The sequence below is a fragment of the Parus major genome, chromosome 12 (assembly GCF_001522545.3).
Source record: "Parus major isolate Abel chromosome 12, Parus_major1.1, whole genome shotgun sequence".
In the NCBI taxonomy this organism is placed as follows: domain Eukaryota; kingdom Metazoa; phylum Chordata; class Aves; order Passeriformes; family Paridae; genus Parus; species Parus major.
In genome coordinates, this window is record NC_031781.1 from 14,789,964 (window position 1) to 14,812,401 (window position 22,438).

General features: G+C 49.1%; 1 protein-coding gene across 1 annotated transcript in view; it reads right to left on the reverse strand.

The window, feature by feature from the left end:
* The window catches only part of LRIG1 (leucine rich repeats and immunoglobulin like domains 1), an 87,207-nt gene extending 65,399 nt beyond the window's left edge, over nt 1-21,808 (reverse strand). Inside the window, 2 exon segments of the mRNA XM_015640986.1 lie at nt 21,280-21,737; nt 21,740-21,808. Of these exon segments, the coding sequence (XP_015496472.1) occupies nt 21,280-21,737; nt 21,740-21,808 (527 nt within the window).
* Nucleotides 21,809-22,438: the final 630 nt, after the last annotated feature.

The window sequence follows — 22,438 nt, forward strand, 5'->3', positions numbered from 1 at the left end:
CTTTCTCCAGAGTGTTGTATAGGAAGTAACTGCAAAAATGACTGCCCAATTTAACCTTTTGTCCAGTCTGCACTACAGAGCCACACCACAGAGGTATCTGGCTGATGTTAACAATCCTCTGGTGTATTCTCTAGAGCTGCAGCAGAGAAAGCAGGTTATCTCACACATGCTCACCCTTGCCACGGCACAAAGCCCAGGCAGCCAACTGCTGATGAAAAACAGCGTTTTACAATTTTCCCTTTCTCTGGCTGGCAATTGGGTTTTATTTTGTTTTTTAAAGACGTGGTGCAAAAAGCAGAGCAGATGCCTACATGCCCTGCATTCAGACCTGTGCCAGGCTGGCAGTGCTGACACACCAAGGGTGCCCCATCCCTCTGCACATTGCCAGACATCCACCTCTTTGTTAGAGATCTCATCATGTGATATCTGACTATTTGTGGGTGAAAGCTCTTTTAGCACCCATCACTTGCACTCACTGAGCTTCTCTCCCTTCACTCACCACCCCAAGAAGGGCTGCAGCAAGTGCCAGGGAAGGATCTTTTGCTCCCAAGGCGTCTCAGGAAGGGCACATCTGCCAAGAAACCTGGTGTCAGGCTTGCCTGGAGCTCTGTAATCACACAATTCCACAAACTGAGCCAAGCTGCCCTCCCCATCCTGTCTCCCCCACCATCCACGTGCTCCAGAGTGGAGAAGGTGCTGCTGCAAATACAGGAGATAAGTCTGGTTTTCAGCCTTCATTGCTTTTAGTTAAAAAGGAAGAGCTACAGCTTTATACATGCATAGATACACACACACATATATATATATATTTACACACATCTACTAAATCCCCAACATCTCAATTCAGTCCTCACTTTCCATTAAATACACTGTATTGAGGGAGGGGGAAAAAAAAAAAACCAAGAAACCAAGGCTTTTCCATATCCTCACAAACACAAAGCTTGGGTCCTGTGTAATTGCTTTAACCAGGACAGAGCTTCAAGAGCTGCAGAATACTGCTTGATCACATTAGCCAGCAGGAAACCATTTCATGCTCTTTTTTTCAGCAAATTTGACACCACCACCAAAGTTGCTCCAAGACACATAAAAAACACACCAAAAAACCACACCCATAGGGGAGAGAGCCAAAAAAATCAGTCCAGAGCAAGGGAGGATCACAATAAAATGCCCCCCATAGAATGACACTGAATTCAATATACTGAAACAGGCACTGGGAGGGAAGCCAGTACACAGGAATATTGCAATCAGCCTTGGGAATTAGCTCTAGTAGGTTGTTTCTTTTCCTGCAGCCCTACACTTACGTCAAGTCACGTGAATACAATTACATAAACTGTACCTTTTCCATGAACACCTTCACAGCGATAAAGGTTCTCATTCTGCTCCACATAAAAACACTCTCCACAGGTTTATAAGCTTTAATTGCTATGAGAACTCATAAAAAGTGCCCAAATAAGTCTATTTAATGGTTACACATTAACCATCATACACCTCCAGGCTTGTGTTATCCACCTATTTGCTAAATCAATAAACTGCTCATAGGCAAACTTTTGAAAAACATTGCTGCTGCTGAAAACGTTCTGTTTCTGTTTACTAATAACTTCATAAAATTAATTGAAAACTCCCACCCATATCTGAAGTTTTCTACTTAGCTCCTGTAGGGGGGAAAAAAACAAGCTGGTTTTCAGCAAAGAATCAACCTCAAATATCTTGTGCTTGAATTTGGATGCTAGCCCATAAGGCAATGCAAGAGCAGTACAAATCCAGGCTGGGAAAGGCTGAGGTTGAAGGAAATACGTGAGAGCGTGTTTGTCTGCAGAGACAGAGCTCCTCTGAGCCTGAGGAGAAAAAGTTCCTAGGAATCTCCGTAAGCCTGGACAGCCAGGAGCAGGGAAGCTGTTCACATGAGCAGGACAAACAGCAAGCATTAGCAAGGGGTTCTAGGACAGCAAACACCCAAAAATCTTATTAGGAATTAAAATTAAGGTCATTGCACTCACTGGATTGACCTCTCTACCTTTACCTGCCACACTGGTGGGTGCCTGCAGCCCCTGAACAAGCCAGGACAGAAAATCTCCACAAGGCTACCTGTAAGAGCACTCCAACAATGTCCCACACACCACAGTGGAGGAGGGCAGACAGCATTTCAGTTCCCTGCCCTGTACCCAAGGGGACAGCAGTCACTTGATGCTGCCCAGCTGCGGCACTGACAGATGTCCCCGTGTGCCATCAGCCACCTCACAGACATGCAGGTGACAGCAGGGGCACGGGGCCAAGCCCAGCACCCTCTGCCTCCTCTGGGACTGGAGGATTGAGCCAGACTCAATCACAGTCAGGCTGCTTGGCCAAGAGTTGATCAAATCCAGCTATTTCACAAAGTTTCTGGAATGCCCAGCCAGCTTCAATAGTCTCTGTGCTTTGCTGTGAAATCCCCAGGATATTTATGAAAAGCTGGCAAATGGCTCCTCAGACATCTTCCCCCATCCCCTGCCCCCTTAATAAGTCAAACTCAGTCTGAAATCCAGAGATGCACTCTGAAATCCCAGCATGGCTTTCTTCTCCAAGCCCTCCCTGAGGACTCAGCTTGGGCAGCAGAGCCCCACACTCTGACCTGGATCCCTATGGAGCAGGGATGACCCTGTGGGTGGGACCCTGAGCAACCTGATCAGGTGGGTGCCTTCCCTGCACAGGCCAAAGGGCTTGGAACTAGGTGGGTTTTAAAGCCCCTTCCAACCCAAGCCTTTCTGTGATTCCAACAATTCATGGCTCTGGAGATGGAAAACACAGCACATTTTCCCTGGGCAGGTCCCCCTGCCCCCATATCCCCTCTGTCCCAGCCCATCTGCAGACCCTTCCAGGGGGGCAGACAGACAGCGGGCACTTCGCACCTCCCCACCATAAACCTGCCCACAGCAATTATCCAGCCTCATTCCAGCTGGGAACACATTGCTGTTTCATTTAGAACCAGAGCTGCAGGGCAGCTGGCCCCAGCTCTGCACAGAGAGAAGCAGAGACCCTCCAACAGCAGAGGAAATGCAAACACAGGGGGCTCACCCTGCCTGCCCCCCTGCCTCTGCCCATCTTAAAAATTAATCCCGATTGTAAAAGCTGGAGCACAGCCTGTATTTCAGGCCAAATAATAAGGCGAGGCCTTTATAAATAAGGAATCACTGTTCAGAGGGAGGGGAAATTATAAAGGTTATTTAAATTAAACACAAGCCACACAAACAAATAAACCTCACTGTCTTCCCCCCCCCCCCCAGCCCCACGCTGGCTGCCTGCTCTGCACATGTTATCTGCAAACCGCAGGGAAAACCGTGCCCTGCTCTGTCCACGCTGTTTCACAATCTGCTCGCTCTGAACCTTACACCAGGCCAGGAATTAAACAAACATTTCCTCCTTCCCCGGGATTTCCCCCTGCCCCATCCAGAGCTCGGCTCCCAAGTGCAGCAGGCACGGGATGGATTGAGCTCCGAGAGGTCAGCGAGCTCCCCACACCTCCCACACACCCCAAAAAGCACCCGAGGGTGGCTGGGGCTGGTGATGGAGCACACAATGCCCTAGCACTGGGAAAAGCAGCAGGAAAGCTGAGGTGGGCAGGTGTCCATTGGATCCTCCCACAAAGAACTGCCCAAAAAACAGGAGAGGGTCTCTGTCAGACCCATCCCAATGCTCCACTAAGGGAGAATAAAGGCACCAAAGCCACCGAATCTCCCCATTCCTCATCATCAGTGGGGGGAACTTGTTTGTAGCTATGCTCAGAAAGGAACAAGGCCATGGATGTCTGTCCTCTTCCCCAGTAAGTTTAAAATTGGAATAAGACGGGGCTGGGAAGGGTAAAGGAGCTCCTGCCAGGCTGCAGGACCAGGGGGGCAGGAAGGGGAGGGAGAGCAGCCAGCACAAATCCTTTGCCCTTGGATGGTCTGGGCTCATCACCACAGAAAAGAGGAGCCCCCCACTTTCCCAAAATACACCACAGACTGCCAAGGTGGGAATGGAGGGCACTAATAAGACACAATCCAGGGATAACAGGAACACTCTGCAGAAGTCAATTAAAACCTTAGCCCTGGAGACACAAATCCTCAGGAAACCAGACTTCTTGTGCCCATCTTCATGCATATCACTGAGGTTACAAGTAACTGCAGCAGAAAAATTCTATGAGAAGTTTTCTCTTAATTTGCCATGTTACCAAACAGGTTTGTGTTACAAATTTGGAGTTTATCTTCCTTGGAAAACTCTGGTCATAGCAGGGAACCAGCAAAGTGAGAACATGATTTAAACCGAGGGGCTAAACACTGGGGAAAAGTCAGGTTGGCTGAATTTTTGTGTGGTTGCTGCCATTTAATGGCAATGCCTCATTAAAATGTGGGATAAAGGAAGCTTTTGTTAATGACCTCCTCTTTCCCTCCCTCACGTACCTTCCCCTCAGGGTTTTGAGATCACATATAAAACACATCCCCCCAAGCTCCTCAAGGGATTTCTTTTTTTTTTTCCCAGCAAAGCTAAGGCTGACAAGACTTGACATTCCTGAAATGTTTAAATGAGGAAAGAGAGAAACAACATTTTTTCAAACCCACTTTATGCATCAGAGACAAGCAAAAATTGGCCCAGGGCCAAAAGAAACCCAAAAAAAATGTCAAAAATATTCGCAAGATCATCTTAAATACTCCCAATGTTCCTGACAGAAAAGTCCCCAGCTGCACAGTGGACCCACGCTGAATACTGCACATTCCTGGAGGGAGCTGTGGAGCAGGGAGACAGAATCCACAAGCTGCCAGTCTGTCCCCAGCACTCCATGGGGACAATGCCACCACCAGCATCACCCACAGCAGAGCCTGAGGGAATCCCCTGTGGGAGCCTGGCAGGGACCAGCCTCCCCCTTCCAGCAGGTGGGGAGCTCAAAAAAAAACCCCAAAACCCACATCCCCGGGGCTTGGTAATGAGCTTGGGATTTGGAAACCAGGCTAATGAAGAGGTAAGAGCCAAGATATCCGATTTCTGCCAAATACCAGGAAAAGCACACTGCTATCAGTAGCCATTATTAATTAATTCGTGCACCAGCCTATTTTGTAGCTTTTTCCAGGCTGGGATTTCACTTTCCCGATGCTGCGAGACAGAACTGGGCAAGGGAAAGGGTGCAGATGGAGCGCTACAGCTTGCAATAAAACCACTGAAGGTGATAGAAACCAGATGTGGATGGTAACCCCATGTGTTCCGAGAGGTGTTACAGCTCCACACGTCAGACACAGCACGTCAAACACCGCAGAGCGAGCACCCACAGGGCTAAAACACACTCAGGAGTAGTGAGCATTCCAAGGGGTGCAGAATGGGTTAACAGGAACCCACTGAGCTCCACTGGCCAATTATCCTTCCTCGGTTTACTAGCACAGAAATTTGGGCATCAAAGAGGACCACAGTGTTCTACTTGTGCAGTAAACTCCTTTCACCAACATCACTTCACACTTTCTAGAGTGCAAAGTTCGTGCTGATATTGTTGGCTTTCTTGCTCCCTGCTTTTTTGGCACCATCCCTCCTTCTTGGCTGCTCATTAATATGCAATCAGTACATTAAAGGCTTCATTCCTCAGGCCCAGCCAGGCTGCAACAGCCTTTTCCAGCAAGTGCTGTCTTGTGCAGGACAGATGTGCAAATGCATTTAGGTGCTCCCAAACAGTCAAAATTAAAACCCCAAGCCCTGTTTTCCCACCAATTGTTGTTTTACAGAACAAGGAATTATCACCATCAGTGCCAAGAGTGTCCAACTAAAACCTGGAAATGATATTTAATTTACACTCATTATGCTTCACTCCTCCTCCATGCACTGCTTACACTGCTGATGTTCTGCACCATTTCCAGACTGACTGATCGTAGCTTCATGGCAAAGGCTGCCTGAACACACTTGGCAGTGAGAAAGTTTCCACCATTTGCATTTGAATGATGAATCGCTGGGATGCTGTGAAGAGTCTTCCAAAAAACACCACCTGTTTTTTCAGCTATCCGCTAATCTTCCAGATCTGAGCAGGAAGCAGGACAGCCCTACCTCGTTTACCATCACGATGGCTACATGGAAAACCATGTCACATAGATCAAAATAATTCCTGCTCTTTTGGGAGCATTTTCTGTAGGGCTCTGCTCCCCACATGCCTCACTCCTACCAGCAGCTCCATCACTGAGCAATGCTCATTTCAACCAGGAATCCAACACAGCTCAAGTTACCCTGTAGTTCTCTACAAAAATAACCCATCAGCTGCTGGCTAACAAGCTCCTCAATTAAACACCTTGTATTTCCTTTACAGCCTCCTCTTCTCCTGCCCCTGGGCTTGACTGTTTCAACCTCTGGTCCAGCCCATCCCCTCCTGGCCCACCCAGCATCCCCTCCTGCCCTGCTGTCCAAACAGGCACAGAAAACCCACCCCAGCCTCCCATAATAGATTTTTAAATCCTGCCTTATTTTTCTTCCCTAGGAGACTAAACATAGGCTCTTAGTTCAATATAAAACTAAGTACATGCTCAAAACAGATCAAACACTTTAATTGCAAGGAGTACCAGAAAAAGAACTCTGGTCATTTTAAGCCACACTAATAAGTTTTTGTCCCAGTTTTTCAAGAGTTGCTTATTATGGAGATGAGCCCAACTGGAAAATCAAAATCAAGAATCCCTGAACTCTGCAGGAAGGCTTATCTGAGTTTGGGGCTATATCTGCACTGAATGCAGCACAGCCAAGTAACATTTTTCCATTATTTTTTATCACTATTGTTTCGTGTTCTCCCCCGTGAGCACAAAGTCACATCAAAATTTCTCCAGACAGCCCCCAGTCCCATAAATTGTTAGAAGTCTGGACTCACATCAGTGGGATTACAGGAGAACAGACAAATGTGCACATGCTGGATGGAAAGGGGACAACACAGCACTTTCAAACTGAAGAGTATTTTTCATTTATAAATAGTTTACATTTTTTGGATCCAGGGGCGGACAACCCGCTCAGTCTGTACTGAAACCAAAGAAATATCATGTGTGAGCACTAACCACAGTGTAGCAAAGATAATAAACAACAGACAGGCAGCCATATGCAATGAGACTGGTGTTTTTTGGTAGGGGAGACAAATTAAAAAGAGAAGAAACACCAGATCCAACCTAATCACAACTAAAGGACCTATTAAACTCCAGAGGGATCCCTTTATCCAAATTTGAATGCAGAAGTAACCTCCAGCAGGGACCCAGCTCCCTGAACCCCACTGCACTAAGGCTTTTAGGTCTCAGCCCATCATCCTGGCACAAGGGAAGGCCAATCCCAGGTATCTGCAGCAAGGAGGGACTAAATGATGTCCAGGTGGTCACAGCAGGCAGGTGCATAACACAGCATGGAGTGGCACACGATTCTGGGGCAGTGCTCTGGGTTAATGTGCAGAAGCACAGTTAAAATTCTGACCCAATACAGACCTGGTGTGCTCCTCTAAATTTATACAGGAAAATAACTACCAGAAACAGGAACCTAAAACACACTGTGCACCTTGCAAACAGGTACTGTGTTTGCAAATGTAATCTCACAGGGTATGAAAACAACAGCTTGTACTCAGCACCAGGCAAGCAAGGGCTGCTACGGGCAAAGGTTTGTTGGGCTCCTTTGGAAGTCTCCAGCCTCCTGGACCTCACCATGAGAACTGAGCTGGACTGAAAATCTCCTACACCAGCCTCTGCTTTCTCAGCAAATAAAGCTGAAATGAGCGTCGACATCTGTATTAGCCATGCTTCTACAAATGTTTTTGGTATTACGTTAAACAATATCCTTATATCCTGCAGAAGAGATGAGTCGTAAAAGGAAGTGGGACAACTGCTTGCCAAGCTCAGAAACCTGGACTTGGAGCATCTCTGTTGAAATCAGTCTGCCAAGACCATTTTGATGTGTTTTATTACTGCAAGGAATTCCACAAATATGCTGGCAACTTTTGAGCATCATTGTGGGTTCCTAGGTAGGGAAAAAACCTCCTTAAAAATGCACATTTTCTGGATTTTGCAAACATTTACCAGATGTAAATTCATGGGCAATTCATCTGCCATGACAAGTGTGTAGACATCAAATCTAGCTGAAGAGACTGAGCACCCACCTCTGTCGTGAGTGAAAGTCAACAGCCAGATATGCCTGGCTGAACAAAGGTTTGTTTTCAATTATATTTCAAATTCTTCTAACAATAACTGTGTGGCGTCTGGCACCAACACATCTGAGCCTTTGAAGTGTTTTTTTTGACTTTGACCGGAAAAGGGGGGAGGGCAAAAAAGGGAATCAATTGGCAATTTCAGTCTGAGTCAAACATCTTCTCTGAAGAGATGCTTCATACCTCAACCCCCCCCAGAACCATGAATGTGCTCACAAAAACAACAAGAAGAAAACTAAAACAAAACCTATACTTGGGCCAAAACAGCAGTGGGTCTGCTCTGGGTTTCCCCTTTTAGGAACAAGGTTATGTGATACACAAGTCAGTGGTTCCAGACACAGGAGTCTCCCTGCCTCCCAATCCCCTTCCTGGCCACTCACAGGCATGTCTCTAGTAAAGAGCTCATGGAAAGAAACATACAGCGCATGAACCCAGTGTTTGGAGCATCCATAACAGAGCACAACAGCAACAGGGGTGCAGCAGAGCACACACACCCCTGGATCACCCCTAGAAGAACATTCAGAGGTGAACATTCAGAGAAGAACATTCCCAGGAGCCTTAAGCAGTTTTGCAGTGCCTTCAGGTACAGGAGTTGCCATACACCCTTATTTCCCTTTCTTTTAACTCTACTTTTAAGCACCTAAACTCCTTTTCAGATTTAAATGACACTAAGATCACTGGGGAAGTCAGTGCAAGAACAGGGAAAACCTCAGTTTTAAATTCTGTATCTTTTTTATCTGGTTTATTCAAATAAGTGCTGCTGTGGTTTAAGAACAACAAGGTGGCAGAGCGCAGCAGCTCTCAAGACTGGGAATGGTGGTTTTGGTCAGAATGATGCTAATTTAGAGGGATAAAAATACCTTATTCATTTTTCCTAAGCCATGCCTAGGTCCTACCAACTCTTTCTTAGGTCAGGCAGTTTCTGGAGAAAGATTTTCTGGCTCAAAACATTTGCAGAATTTCAAGAATTTGTTCCACAAATTTTGAGGCTGCTTTGTTCAGGAATGCTTGACATGTGGGCAAAGGGAAACCAAAACTTTCCTTGAATACTGCAGAAAGCTTTAAACCCTGCCCAAGATGAAAAATTCAGGAGTCAAAACTCTGAAGGAAGTGTGGGTTTTCTGTTGCTTTTCAAATATTACCCTAAACCCATTCTTCCAGGAGGGGAACGTGGCTGTGCCAGGACAGCCTGCATGCCTAGCAAGGCTGATGGCCTCCATGTGCTCCCCTCAAAGCAGGGCTGGAGTTAGGAATGAATAAATAAAACAGGCTTCCAGATCAAGTTTTCTTGGCCTTTACAGAGATGATAATGCTGTGAAAAAGCTCTGGGAAGAAAGCCTCTTCTCTCAGACAGGAGATGCACTCACATGTTGATGCCCCCCCTATCCACAAGCACCAAAGAGGAATTCTGCATTTCAAACCTAAAGAGCAGGAAGAGCATCAAAAGGCTTTTCAGTTATGACAGACCATAACCTCCCCAAAATATTTCAATGCACATTTTCAGTTCCCTCTCAGTCTCTCGAGGGCTGTTGCTGTTATTGTCTATCACACAGCCATGTTCAGGTAACTGACTTCCCAGAGGATTGGAAATTTCCCTGCCAGCCCAGGGAACCTGCAGGGATGGGAGGGTAGGTGGGTGGTAGTCCCAAGGGAAATTCGATGAATGATGCACCCTGCAATGGCAAGAGAGACTGTTTTATAACCAGCAGTCAGAATTACTCAGGAAACCATAGAGGAAGCAATTGGAACTTTTTGGACAGGGAGACTTCCCTATTTTGCTTCCAAATGCACAGACCTGTAAGTCTGTGCTGAATTCTTCTTCTTTTAACCACTCATCTCGCAAACAAAGCAACATTAATTAACACAGCCCCAAAAGTGTTCAGCTGCCACCTCATCCTTCCCCAAAAGGATGGATTTGTGGTTTGTGACTTGGAAAAAAAAGTCATCTATGACAAGCCTAGACTGCTTAAAGGTGCACAGCCTGTTCCCAGCAAGCCCCACAACGACATTACAGCTTGGACACGGGGTGCTTCGAGCCCTGCCTTTGAGCTGGCTCGAGTACTCCCAGCTGGAGAGAGAAGCAAACAAAGTAAACAGCAGGACACAGAGCCAGGGCAGCCTGAGCACACCACAGCTGCCAGAGGGACAGTCACTGAGCACTGGCTGGGCACAGGGACACGCAGGGAATGTGCTGGGAAAAGCCTCTGCAGCCCAAATAAAGGAGAGCCTGGGAGACACACAGAGGATGCAGCACAGTCCCAGTGTCCCTGCCAGCTGAAAGGACAGCCCAGGCTCCTGTCAAGCAGACCACAAAGTGGTAACACTTGAGACAAGTGCTAGGAACTGTGAGAATACTGTAATAAACAGCCTGGGCTGTGATTTGGCATCTCCCAAGGATGCTGCCCAGCTGCATGGCTCTGCCTTCTCCCCACAGGGCTGTAAATCCCAGACCCTTGAGTGGCCAGCGAGGGCAGGAGCCCCAAGCAGCAGTCCCTTCCCTTCCCCAGTGCTGCCAGAGGGATGCAGACACACAGGGCTATTCCTTCTCACCCACAGCTGACAGCCCCATGCCCAGCAGGCCCTGAAGGCACATTCTTCCTGGAAATTCTGCTTCAAGAGGAGCAGCAAGTCACCAAAACCAATGGAGGCCATAGCAGTCACAAGAGCTCACTGCTCTGGCTGAGATGCTCCTCCACTGCACTGGTGACATCACTTTAGACACAGAGGAAACCTGCTGGTCCCCAAAGAGGCCAGGATTTGGGTGCTTTCTCCATGCCATGGATCTCCTGTTCACAGGAACACTGCAAGGGGTAACCCAGCACCAAATCCTCTGGTCCCGCCTATGGACATCAGACACTGTAATAATCAGGTATTATCAGATATTAACACCAGCACCATTCCAGCAAGACTCTGAACACCTCCTTCACCAACCTCATAGCAGAGGTAAGCACAGCCCTGTCTCACAGCTGGGACTCTGTTATCCACTTCTGCAGGGATGGTTAAATAGCACTGCTGTCTCCCACAGAGATTCTTTGATTTCTCACACAGGATAATCTCACGCTGCTTCCCTTCCCTCCGTGGGGATACAGCCACTCTCCTCAGCCTGCTGCCTATGGGAGAAGCAGGCATTCCAAATCTGAGTTCACCTCTTAAAGTGAAATTGGCCAATGGCATCAAAAGCTCCAGGGAAGGAGAACAGACAGAGGGACCATTACACAACCTCCTTTCTCAGGAAACCTGGGTAAATAGCAGTACCTGCCTCAGAGCTCACTGCACCAGGGAGGAGCAAATCCAACTGTTGTTTTAAGTAGACAGTGTAAGCCAAACACATCCTATTAGATCTGTACAAGTTTCTGTCTAGGGAGATTAACTCAAAGACCAGTACATGTCTCTGCTGGTAAGGTCAGCAAGGATGAAACCGGAGCTCCTGGAAGAGCTTCAGCTCACCAAGGAGTCAGAAGCCAAGCAACTTCACTGGGGAGCTGGACTCAGCCTCACAGAGATAAACAGAGGCTTTTACTGAAACTGCAGGAGCTGAAGGAGTCCCACTGCATCCCCGTGGGCTGGAGGGACAGGCTGCCAGCTCCTTATCCAGCAGGCAAAACAAGTGACAATTCTGGATAAAAGTGCTCAGAGATCAGGAGTGAAGCATCAGCTCTGCAGATCTCCTCCCAAACCAGAAAACTTCTCCTTGCCCACTCACACAGCAAAGATAGAGTCTGCCTAGATACCTATTTTAATATTATTTTCTAACCTACTGTAACAGAAAAAGTTTATTTATCCACTCTTATGAACAGAGTCATTCAACCCCCTTAATTTAATCACCCTCAACAGCTTTGGGTGGTCACCACCTCAAAAACAAAGCTTGGCAAGTGGGGGAGGAGATATACAAGAGGTTTACAACCATGTGAAACAATAAAGATGGCACAACTCTAACAAATCCTTCCAATTCAGAGAAGTCTAAAAAAAAAAAAACAAAAAACCAAAAAACACTATCCTTTATTTGCTGATTTACATGCAAAATGTACTCAAAAAGAATCCAAAGGTGTTTGAAAGCCAGGAATTCTGTCTTGGAGGACTTGTTTAAGGAAGAAAAAGAATGAACAGAGTTGTTTACAGACCAACAGACAGGAACAGCACAAAAATACACTTAGCAAAGAAAAAGCACAAACTATTATGACACCTTTCAAAATAAAACATCACATGGTTTGTTTAAATCTCCTAAAACAGGAGAAGTCTCCCCATATTGCCAAAACAAATGAAATAAAAGTGTGGATGTGACTCTGCCACAGTTCAGAAGGGGACAAAGGTTTACAGTGAGTTACATGCACAAACAGAGCACAGGATGCTCTCCTGTGCTGTGGTCCAGCAAGGCCAGACCACAGGCAGCAAAACCTGCAGGACCAGCCAACTGCCCTGTGTCACAGCCCCTGGCATTTTTGCCATCACCAGGCAGGTGGGTGAGCCATAAACTGGGCATGAGAGAAGTAGAACATCCAGGATCAACATATACCTCCTCACCCTTTGCAAATGACAGGCTGCAAAGTCTCCTGAGAGAGGAAGAAATCCCATGGCCCCATGCACCTTCCAGCTCCATCTCAAAGCAACCACCTTGTGCTGGGAAACAGCCAGATTTGGGCTGCCTGCCCACAGACTGGGCTGCTGCAGAAGAGTCTATGCTAGAGGACATTTTTTAAACCTGTGCTAAAAGGACAGTTTCGGGTGCTTTTCCACAGCTCTGAAACCTATGTGGACAACAGAGCCACAGCAAAAAGCAAGCAAAGGGTGCCTGGGGCTGCTCCCGAGGTGGCAGCGATGTGAGCTCCAGGCTCCCCCTGTGCACAGCACAGCCAAGAGAGGCACTGCTGTTTGGACAACTGGAACACATTTAGGGGGCAATTTTTCACAGGGCCTCCAGCCAGGCTATTTCCTACAATCGCTGTTTTATTACCCAGGACACAACCCACAGACCAGGAGCTCCCCCACCCACAAAGTCTCCCACCGCCCCAGTCCTGCACAGACATCACCCACAGCGAGCCCGAGGGGCACCTACACACACAGGACACCCCCAGCACTGTGCCTGTAAACTCAGCCACAAATCAACATCCACCAAACCTGCCAGCTCCAGCCATCTTCCACCAGTTCAACCCCAGCACCCATCTGCACTGGGGATCAGCTGAGCGCTGCCACACAGCCCTGCTGGACAGCCATCACTTCTTAGGAGTATTTTTTAGATGACACATAACATAGAAAACTCGTGTTTATACTGGCATGCAGCAGGCTAAAACACACTATAAGTGAAGCTATAAAGCAGCCTGAACACCAGCTAGGCAAAGTGTATCTGGAACCTGCAGGTTAGTATTTTGGAGGTTTGTGAGTAGAGGAGTATTCACAGTATTGAAAGAAAACAGGGTTCTATCCTGGCAAGTGCCCATCCCAAAATCACAGGCTTTGGGCAACCAGAGAAACGTGTAAATGGTGAGGACGAATCCCTGTCCCTGTGTGTGGGCAAGTGGGAAGCAGCACTGCCCAGACTTGGCATTCTGAATTTCTCATTTCCTCCTTGCACCTGATGGTTTGTTTGCCTTCCTACAGGAAGAAAAAAAAAACTAAAAGTTGGAGGAGGTGGTCTAGGAAAAAGCATTTCAATTCAAGATTTTACAGCCAAATTGCCACAGAACTCAGGAGGGTGTGTTCTCTAATCTGAAAGGATCCATCTAAAAACAGGCACCCTCAAAGGGGAAACTTTTGCAATATGCAACCAACTACAGTTGAGTAGGATTTACAAGAATTACATTTAAGACTGCACCTCTGCTAATTTCAAAAAATAATGGCACTGCCCTAGCAGGTCCAAAAAAGACAAAGGAAAATTCACACAAGTTACTGCCCCACTATGAGCAGCAATATCAACACTACCCAAACCATGCCTCCCACCCTGGAAAGAAAAAACAACAAAAAGACAAATTCTCTTGCATATAGAACTTCTATCTCCAGAACAAAGCTTTAGGCAGATAATGTATTTTCAAAATCAACTTGTGTATAACATTTTAAGAATCTGTAGCTTAGATTCTTAATCCAAATTGTTCAATTAAGTCACCTATACTTTTCCTCCTGAAATCCACTCAAAACCACTGTGGGAAGTTACAAAACTGCCAAGGCAGGTGTAAAAAACCAACCATTCTGTCTGCATATCCAGTGTGTGGTTAATAAAGGCTACACAGATGGCTGCAGTTTGAGACCTGTCCCTCAGTTCTTAAACTGAAAATGGAACCACGTGGAAGTGAACCATGCTCCTGGAATTGGATGTGACAAATCATCAGGTCCTGAGAGGTGTCCCCAAAATAGCAGGGCCTACTTCTAGACATCTCCAAAATTATATGGTTGTGGCCTGAGAGACAACGTGCTGAAAACATAATGAGGGAGTGTAAGATACTACATGTGTTGTGATCCTGCTCTGAAGCCAGAGGAGGCTGGGGTTGTAGGACTTGGGCTGCAGCATAGGACTTGGTTAACTATTAATGCATGACTCAGCTACAACAATAATAGGTATTTCGTGTGGTGCATTAGCACAACGGCACCACGGTCCTTGACTTAGGCCTCTATTCATGCCAGGAAAAAAAAATATATTGTAGTACATCATTTAATAGCTGGATGTACCAGGAAACAGGTATTTTTCAGGGTGTGCAGGGAAAAAAAAAACAACTTTATTTCTTCCTGCACACCCTCGTGCCTCACATTGTTTCTTTCTCCACATGCCACTAAAAACTAGCAAGGAAGAACTGTTAGGGGATGCCCAGGTTTGTATGAAACCACAATCCAGACCAAGGTGCTTTATTTATTTACTGTTATTCACCAAAGCTAAATGCTGTGTTAGATCATTCCCCTGACCCTGCATGAGGTGCTAATTCCTGCCCAGCCCAGGTCCTGCAGAGCTGATCAACCTGAAGCCTGGATTTTCCACAGATGGCTCTTCGAAGCAACATTAGTCTGAATTATCTCTGCTGCATTCATCCACATGACCCCATCCAGCTCCACACTGCAAGACAAGGGAGTCACACCGGGTGATTAGGTTAGCAGCACAAAATGATTGTGTTAAAAGCTGATGAGCTGAGCTAACTCAATCCGAGGTGTCTGGCAGGGAAGCCAACGAGATCAATTAAAAGCCCTGCAGCCCTAATTGAGAGTTTCTGGGTGCGGCTAACATACCAGTCAGGGCCAATCCACAAATCATGGCCAATACACAAATCCTGAGCAGAGCTGGCTACTGAGGAATGAGAGCCATCATCCCAATTTGCAGCCACTCAAACTTCAAGACAAAACCCGAACCCCTCTCGGATGGATCAAAGCACCCAAAGGCCGGCACTGCTTGGGCATGCCCAGGGTGGCACTCAGCAGCTCCCAGCTGCCCTGCACACCGCTGCGAGATGCTCGTATATTCATGAGCCCAGGTGCAAGCAGAGTCACAAGGGCATTTCAGGGACAATTCCTGGCGGATTTGCCTCAACATGAAACCTCCTTGAGCCCTTCCAGCACTCTCCTGAAGCCACAGTCTGAGACCATCCTTCCAGTGCTCTTTTTCCCTGCACCAGGTGAGGCTCACACACCACATAAACCCCACTTGGAAGCGCTTCTACATCAGCCTAAATCCCCATCAGAGACAGGACCCCAGCTTAAGCAGGCAAGTGAAATCTCACCCATGCTCGAGGAAGCATTTAACTACCTGAAGTGCTCTGTTGAAGTGTCTGAAGTCCCAAACATATTCGTTTACCACCTTTAGCTTCTTGATGCCAACAAGCAAAGGGATAAGACAATCAACCTCACATTTGCTCCTTAAATTCCAAGCAGGAAATCCTGCAAAGCTCAGCCACCCCCAAACCTTACGTCCAGAAAACTGTAAAGCACTTTGCACAAGCAAAGAAAGAAAATATGAAGCTGTACCTAACACATAATAGTTGATTTTTCCAGAGAACACTTGACGGTGTGTTCGGGTTTTTTCCGACTGCCTACTGAGACGCTGGTTCCCCTGTCCTGGGAATTTTCCCTCTGCAGTTCCTCCTCCCCCAGCTCCCAGACCATCCATTCTCCCCTTTTCAAACTGCACCCATTGTAAATGGCACTGAATATTAACACAGCCCATTGAGCACTTGCTTCTTTTGTATGGGACCCCTGCGTTTCAAATTGCAGTCGCTGCAGAGAGGAAAAGTCTCCAAGTGATTAAATGCCGTGAAGTTTCTCAAAAGGAGAGAGGAATATGCAGAGGAGGCTGAGGGGGTCCTAGAGCCTTTCACGAGAAGCCAGGGGCTTCTGCGAGAGAGCCAGAAGGGTTTCTTAAGTGGGGGTATTTTTTCCTTTGTTATCAGCCTCGTATTTACTTTTAATCCTAGTCCGATGAGCCAGTTTGTGCCCCGGCTGCGGCTCAGTGTGGGATGGAGATGAGAAGCTCAGACAGCAGATGCAGAGGGTTTGCTGTTAACTGCTGCCCTCCTGTAGGAGCTGATAAATAAATACTGCGGCGTGCTGAGGGTGGTCAGCGAATCCACCGACACATGTTCGCACAGGAAGGGTGGATTTACTTGCAAGCACATGTATTTATTTATGCTTAAGCAGCAGGCCCGGAGAGGCAGTGCTCTGCAAGGAGGGGCTCTGCTGTTCCCCACCGGGGCCAGGCTCCAGCGCAGGAACTGCAGGGTGCGGAGCCATCCTGCAGCCCTGGGGCTGGGGACTGTCCTGAGCAGGGCCACCGGCAAGGACAGCGCTGCAGCGAGCACCAGATCCGTGTGGCACTGCAGGGCACGCAGTTGTGTCACAAGAAGTGCCACCAGCTCCCAGCGCTGTCCCACCTCAGCAGGACAAGCTCCTTGGAGCCCCATCCAGCAGGGAGCCGCTGGCTTCGCAGCGAATCTTCGGGTTTCCACTGCTGCCCCAGGAGGAGGGGGGGACCTGCCACCCTGCACCAAGCCACATCCCTGTCCCAAGCCATCTTTCCAAGGGCTCCAGCCCCCCGGGCAGCCGGCACACGCTGGGAGCTCCACAGCTGCGCGGGGCCAGGAGCCCAGGGTGACCATTACTTAATCTTTGTTCCATTATTTCAGCAGGCCTGGAAGCAGGACATGCAGGAGAGGTACTGCCAGCAGCACCCCCCCGCCTCCTTTCAGCAGGAGAGTCCCCCACACCACCTCCTCTTCCAGCATCTGCAGGAGCAGATTTACTCCAGAGCCAGAGAGCAATGCCCTTCTCCCAAAAAAACACATTCAACCAGCATCAGCAGAGTCCCTTAGCAAGCAAAGAATCTACCCTAACATGTGAAAGAAGCAAAGCAACAGAATCTGACATGAAAACCCCAGTTTGGCAAGAAATTTATAGGTCATTTTGAACACAAACATTTAAGTTTCATTGAACAAAATCTGTGTGTATACACTTGAGCACAGAGACTGCTCCTGACTCCTAGTTCAAATGCACTTCCAGACCCTGAAACCACTGACAGGCACCCACAGGACTTTAAAAAGCATTCAGACACTTTGCCTTGATCTCTCCAGAGAGCAGCAGCGCTGTGCAAAGAGCCAACACGCACACAGCTGCTGCCTCGGGGCAACTTATCCATATACCATACCCTAGAGCCTCCCTGGGAATCAGGGAGCAGCTCTTAGCCCAGCTCTGCCTTTTCCCAGATGTGCCAGGCACATGCACACTGACCCAGAGGCAGAAGAATCCATGCACAAATGGTCTGTACCCCCCAAAATATCCCCTAATCATTTGGGTCAAAAATGCACAATACTTCTGTTTAAAATAAAAACTTTCTTTTCTGCAGACCATGCTAGCAATGAATTAATTACCCTACCACAGCCTCACTGTCCCTAAATCGTCTCACCAAAAGCTGTGCCTAAAATACTGTTGCTTTATCACTAAATAGGAGAAAACCCTCAGTCACACATGATTCCTAAAGGAAATAACTCTTCTGTCACTCCTCAAAAATTAAGATGCAGGGAGAGACAGAAGCAGAGGTCATAGGGGATGTGCCACATCACTAACACTGCTGGAGCCCTGTTTTTTTGGGAGGCACGAGGCATTCTGCACTTAAACTCAGCCCTAAACTTTATGCCACACTTAACACTCTACCGTAAAAACCAAACTTTAGACTTAAAACACCACAAGACACGAAGCACCTCCAGCAGCTCCAAAGGAGCTCTGTGCACATCAGCTGCCCAGCAGAGTTTGACTCTCCCAGCTTTCCCCTTGGATCAGGAACCCTTCCCAGCTGCAGCTGGTGCGAGGACGGGATGGGTCATGGCAGTGTTGCAACGTGCCCTGTGCAGAAAGTCAAGAACACTTATATAACTGGTACACAGTGCTGAGCTGCCTGTTGCTTTTATGAAAAACATAACAAAAAAGCCCCAAACAAACAAAAAAACCCCTGAAAAACATCCATGCCACACTACATTAAATGTGAGCGACTACAGCCCCTCTGTTTATCAGCTATTCCTTCTGAACGCTTGGAGAAAAATTACAACTCCGAGTTCTGCTGCCAGCAGAGAAATAACAATAGTTTCAAAAAGCCCCAGTGCTTTTCCTCGGTACTGATAGTCCTGTTGACAAAATAAGCGGCGTGATTAAGTCTGTTCCAGAACCCTCCCCGGCTGCCGAGCCGCATTTCCAACCCGACAAACAAAAGCTTTATCTCCAACACACTGAAAACCGACTCCAAGCACTGCCTCAGCATTGTGGCACTCGTTAGGAATAAAGATAAACTGCTAAGGAGGGATTGTTCAACAGCGCCTTAATGAAGTTAAAGCACTGCCACCAGAGCCTCTGGAAACTGGATTTATCTCGTCTCTATTAGCGATCGAACATGCCCGAGCTTATCACCGCGGGGAGCAGACACCTCCGGCGGGACACAGCCTGCCCGGCAGGGATGGAGGCGAGGGATGCTCAGCTCCAGCATCGCCTGTCTCTCCCCAGTTTATGGCTACAGAACCCCCACCAGCCACGGACCACTGCAACACCTTCATATTTGCCTTCTTTTTCTTTAAAAGGGCACGTTAAAATAAATCAATCAATCCAAAAAGTAACAGAGATACTTGCACAGAGTTAACTTGCCGCTAGCGCACGGTGCTTTTCTAGAGAACATTAAACCACTAAAGTGAGCTATCAACTCTCTGCACAAAAAAGGAACATTTAGGATGCCACTAAGCCTGAAAAGCATGCTTCATCCTTGTGCTCCTAAACTGAAATAGGTAATTTAAAGTAATTTTTAGTAATTAGAAACAGCATTATTCTAAAAACAAAAGTATTTGCAATAGCTTCAACATCTTTTTACATTAGCAATGGAGAAGGAAAAAGCCTTAAATGTTGTATTTTCAGATACAAAAGCAATCATTTTAACCAACCACTGGCCACTTTGTAACACACAAAGTTACAAACAGTATTCTACGTGTATAAAAGATCAACAGCCCATGGGTCCATAGCAGAAGATTTATTCATGCTCCTACTTCACCAATAAAATTGGAATTGAACACAAGACACTCCAAAACCTGCTGCACTTAAAAAAGACACCCCTGGGTATTAGCACTCCAGGAAAAACCACACCATAATAAATTTGTTCTGTCTGGGTTATTAAAGCACTTTCTTGCCCAAATAAAGATACACTGTCTTGTTTTAAGAGGTGCATGGGAATGCTGGAAATATTAAAAGCTTGCTCTGAAAGGTGAGGGAAAGATCCTTCAGAGCAACAGGTGAATAGGATGAGTCAGGGCTTTAATGCAGAGGCCACACACTCCTCTCTACGAGACACGATAATTTCATGTAAAACAAGGCATTTCTGCAGCTAAAAGTGAACACCACCATCAGGAGGACCCGACAAATCTCTAATAATTCTCCTTAATAAGGAGCTGGATTGTCTCCAGCAACACTTCAGTGACCATCCTCTCTCCTGGCAGAGCTGAGGAGTATCTATTACATCCAGGGGTTTTACAGATTCGATAATCTAAGAATCTGTTCAAACAGCAGAAAGGCCCCACAACAGAAGCGCTATTTCCCTCTCCCTTTCTGGATACTGATTTCCCGAAGTTAACTAATAACTCGGGACACTTATTTTTACAAGTTTGTGAGCGCACACACATACTCTCAGTCCTCCTGGCCTGTTAAACGACTCGAACTGTCAATGCTGAGCACACTTTCCCCCCCGAACCTCCTGAGTTTCAAGTGAATGATGTTTTATTTCAGCTTATTCTTTATTTCAGAGCCCAGAGCAGCGGTCACACAACGGGAGCGGACCCGCTGCACTTCCCGGGAAATGGCAGTGACACCGTCCTGCGCTTGGACACGAACCTGAGCACTTTAAAACACCCTTCAAGGGACAAAAAAGCATCCCACGGTGCTGCAGCAACCACCAGGTGCGGGGCTGTAAGCTCAGCTGCCCCCCAGGACACACCATATACACCGCAGCTTAGGAACTGCGCTACACACGCAACTACTGAGGGAGCGCAGCCAGCCTTTACTGGAAAACACCTGGACTTTACCGAAACTCCCCAGGAGCCCTTGACTCCCTTTCGATCCCCCGAAGTTCACAGCCTAAAAAGTTGGCAGCATTAAAAGCCAGAAGAGCGTGCGCGGCTTTGGGGTCCGGATTCGGGCGCCGGGCGCGCCCCGCTCCGCGGCCCCGGGACCGGGCGGATGGACGGACGGATAAATGGATGGATGGACGGACGATGTCCTAATAAGGATTCGGAAACCCAAGCTGGCCGTTATCTCCAGCAGATCCCATCGCTAAGAGACCAGGCTCCCTTTTCTCCGGGAAACCCGGAGGCCAGCCCTGCATGGGACCGAGATGGGGGAGCACCCAGCCCCAACTTCTCACCCGGGACCAGCATCGCACCCGCCGCCTCCATCACCCCCATCCCCGCACCGGGTGGGCGCCAGAGGGGACACCGGCTCCCGGGACAAGGTTCGCACGGCGCAGCCCCGCGCCTGCAAGGCGGTAGCGGCCACTTCACTTATATAAATAAACCGGAGTTTCGCGGGGATTTTTGTTTAAAGTTTCCCTGCGCTTGACAACAAGCCAAAGAGCGCCGGTGCGGCTGCCCGAAGCCCTTCGCGCACCCCCGGCCCCTCCCCGCGGGTTCCCCGGTACTCACAGGTGCCGCGGCCAGCGGGGCAGGTCCCGGGGCAGGGCGGGCAGCGCCAGCCCGCCGCAGCTCAGCGCGTCCCCGCCGCAGGCACAGCCCGCGGGGCAGCCGGCGGCGCCCGAGCCCAGCAGCCCCAGCAGCAGCAGCGCCGCCGCCGCCCGTGACGGCAGCGCCATTTTGTATCCGGCACCGGGGAACGTCCGCGCCGGGAGGAGGCGGCAGGAGCGCTCACTCCGCGGCCGCTCAGCGCCGCTCCGCCGCCCGCAGCATCGCCTCGGCCGCCGGCCCCGCGGGGCGCTACGGCACCGGCATCCACCGGGCACTGCCGGGCGGGTCGAGTCCGCGTCCCCGCCGCGGGAAGCGCCTCCTGTTCCTCCTGCTCCGCGCCGCTCGGTTCGGGCTCGGCGGGCCCCGGCCGGTCCCGGTGCGCTCCCGCAGGGTCGGAGCCGCTGCCGCCCGGCCCGAGCGCCGCTCGCCGCGGACCCACGTTGGCGACACCGCAACATGTAGCCGCGCCGCCCCTCGCGCGCCCGCCCATTGGCTGCCGGGCGGCCCCCGCCGCGCCGCCATTGGCCAGGAGCCCCCCCTGCCGCGGCGCCAAGCCGTCCCATTGGTGGGTGCGGCCCGTCAATCACGGGCGCCGGGGCCCGCCCTCCTTTCCCACTCCAGGTGTGAACGCGGGCGCCGCCGCCCCCCCGCGCTGCCCCTCTTAAAGGGACCGCGCCCGGCGCTCGCTCCCCGCGCTCCCAAAACTCCTTCCCGTAAATCCGCACGGCCTGCGGGAACACCAGGGCCTGGGGACATCCCTGCAGCCCGGGATGTCCTCCTGCGGACGCCACGAAGCGGCCGTGGGGCTGCACTCCGCAGGGACACGTGTGTCCCGTGGCAGGAGCGGATCAGTTATTCACGCGTGTTCCAGAGCACACCTGAGCAGAGGCTGCTCTTCCCAAATGTGCCCTTAGGTGTGGAAGCCCAGCACAGGGCAGATGTAGAGGAGCAGCCAGCCCAAAGCGGGTCGAAGTGTGACTCACCAGGGAGCTGCACCAAGGACAGCATCCAACTGGCTTTGGCCGAGTTTGGATGTGGCCCAACACAGCATTTAGGGAAGGAAGCTCTTGGAGTGTTCAGCGCACCCACGGCAGGCGGGAGTGTGATTTAACCCCTCACA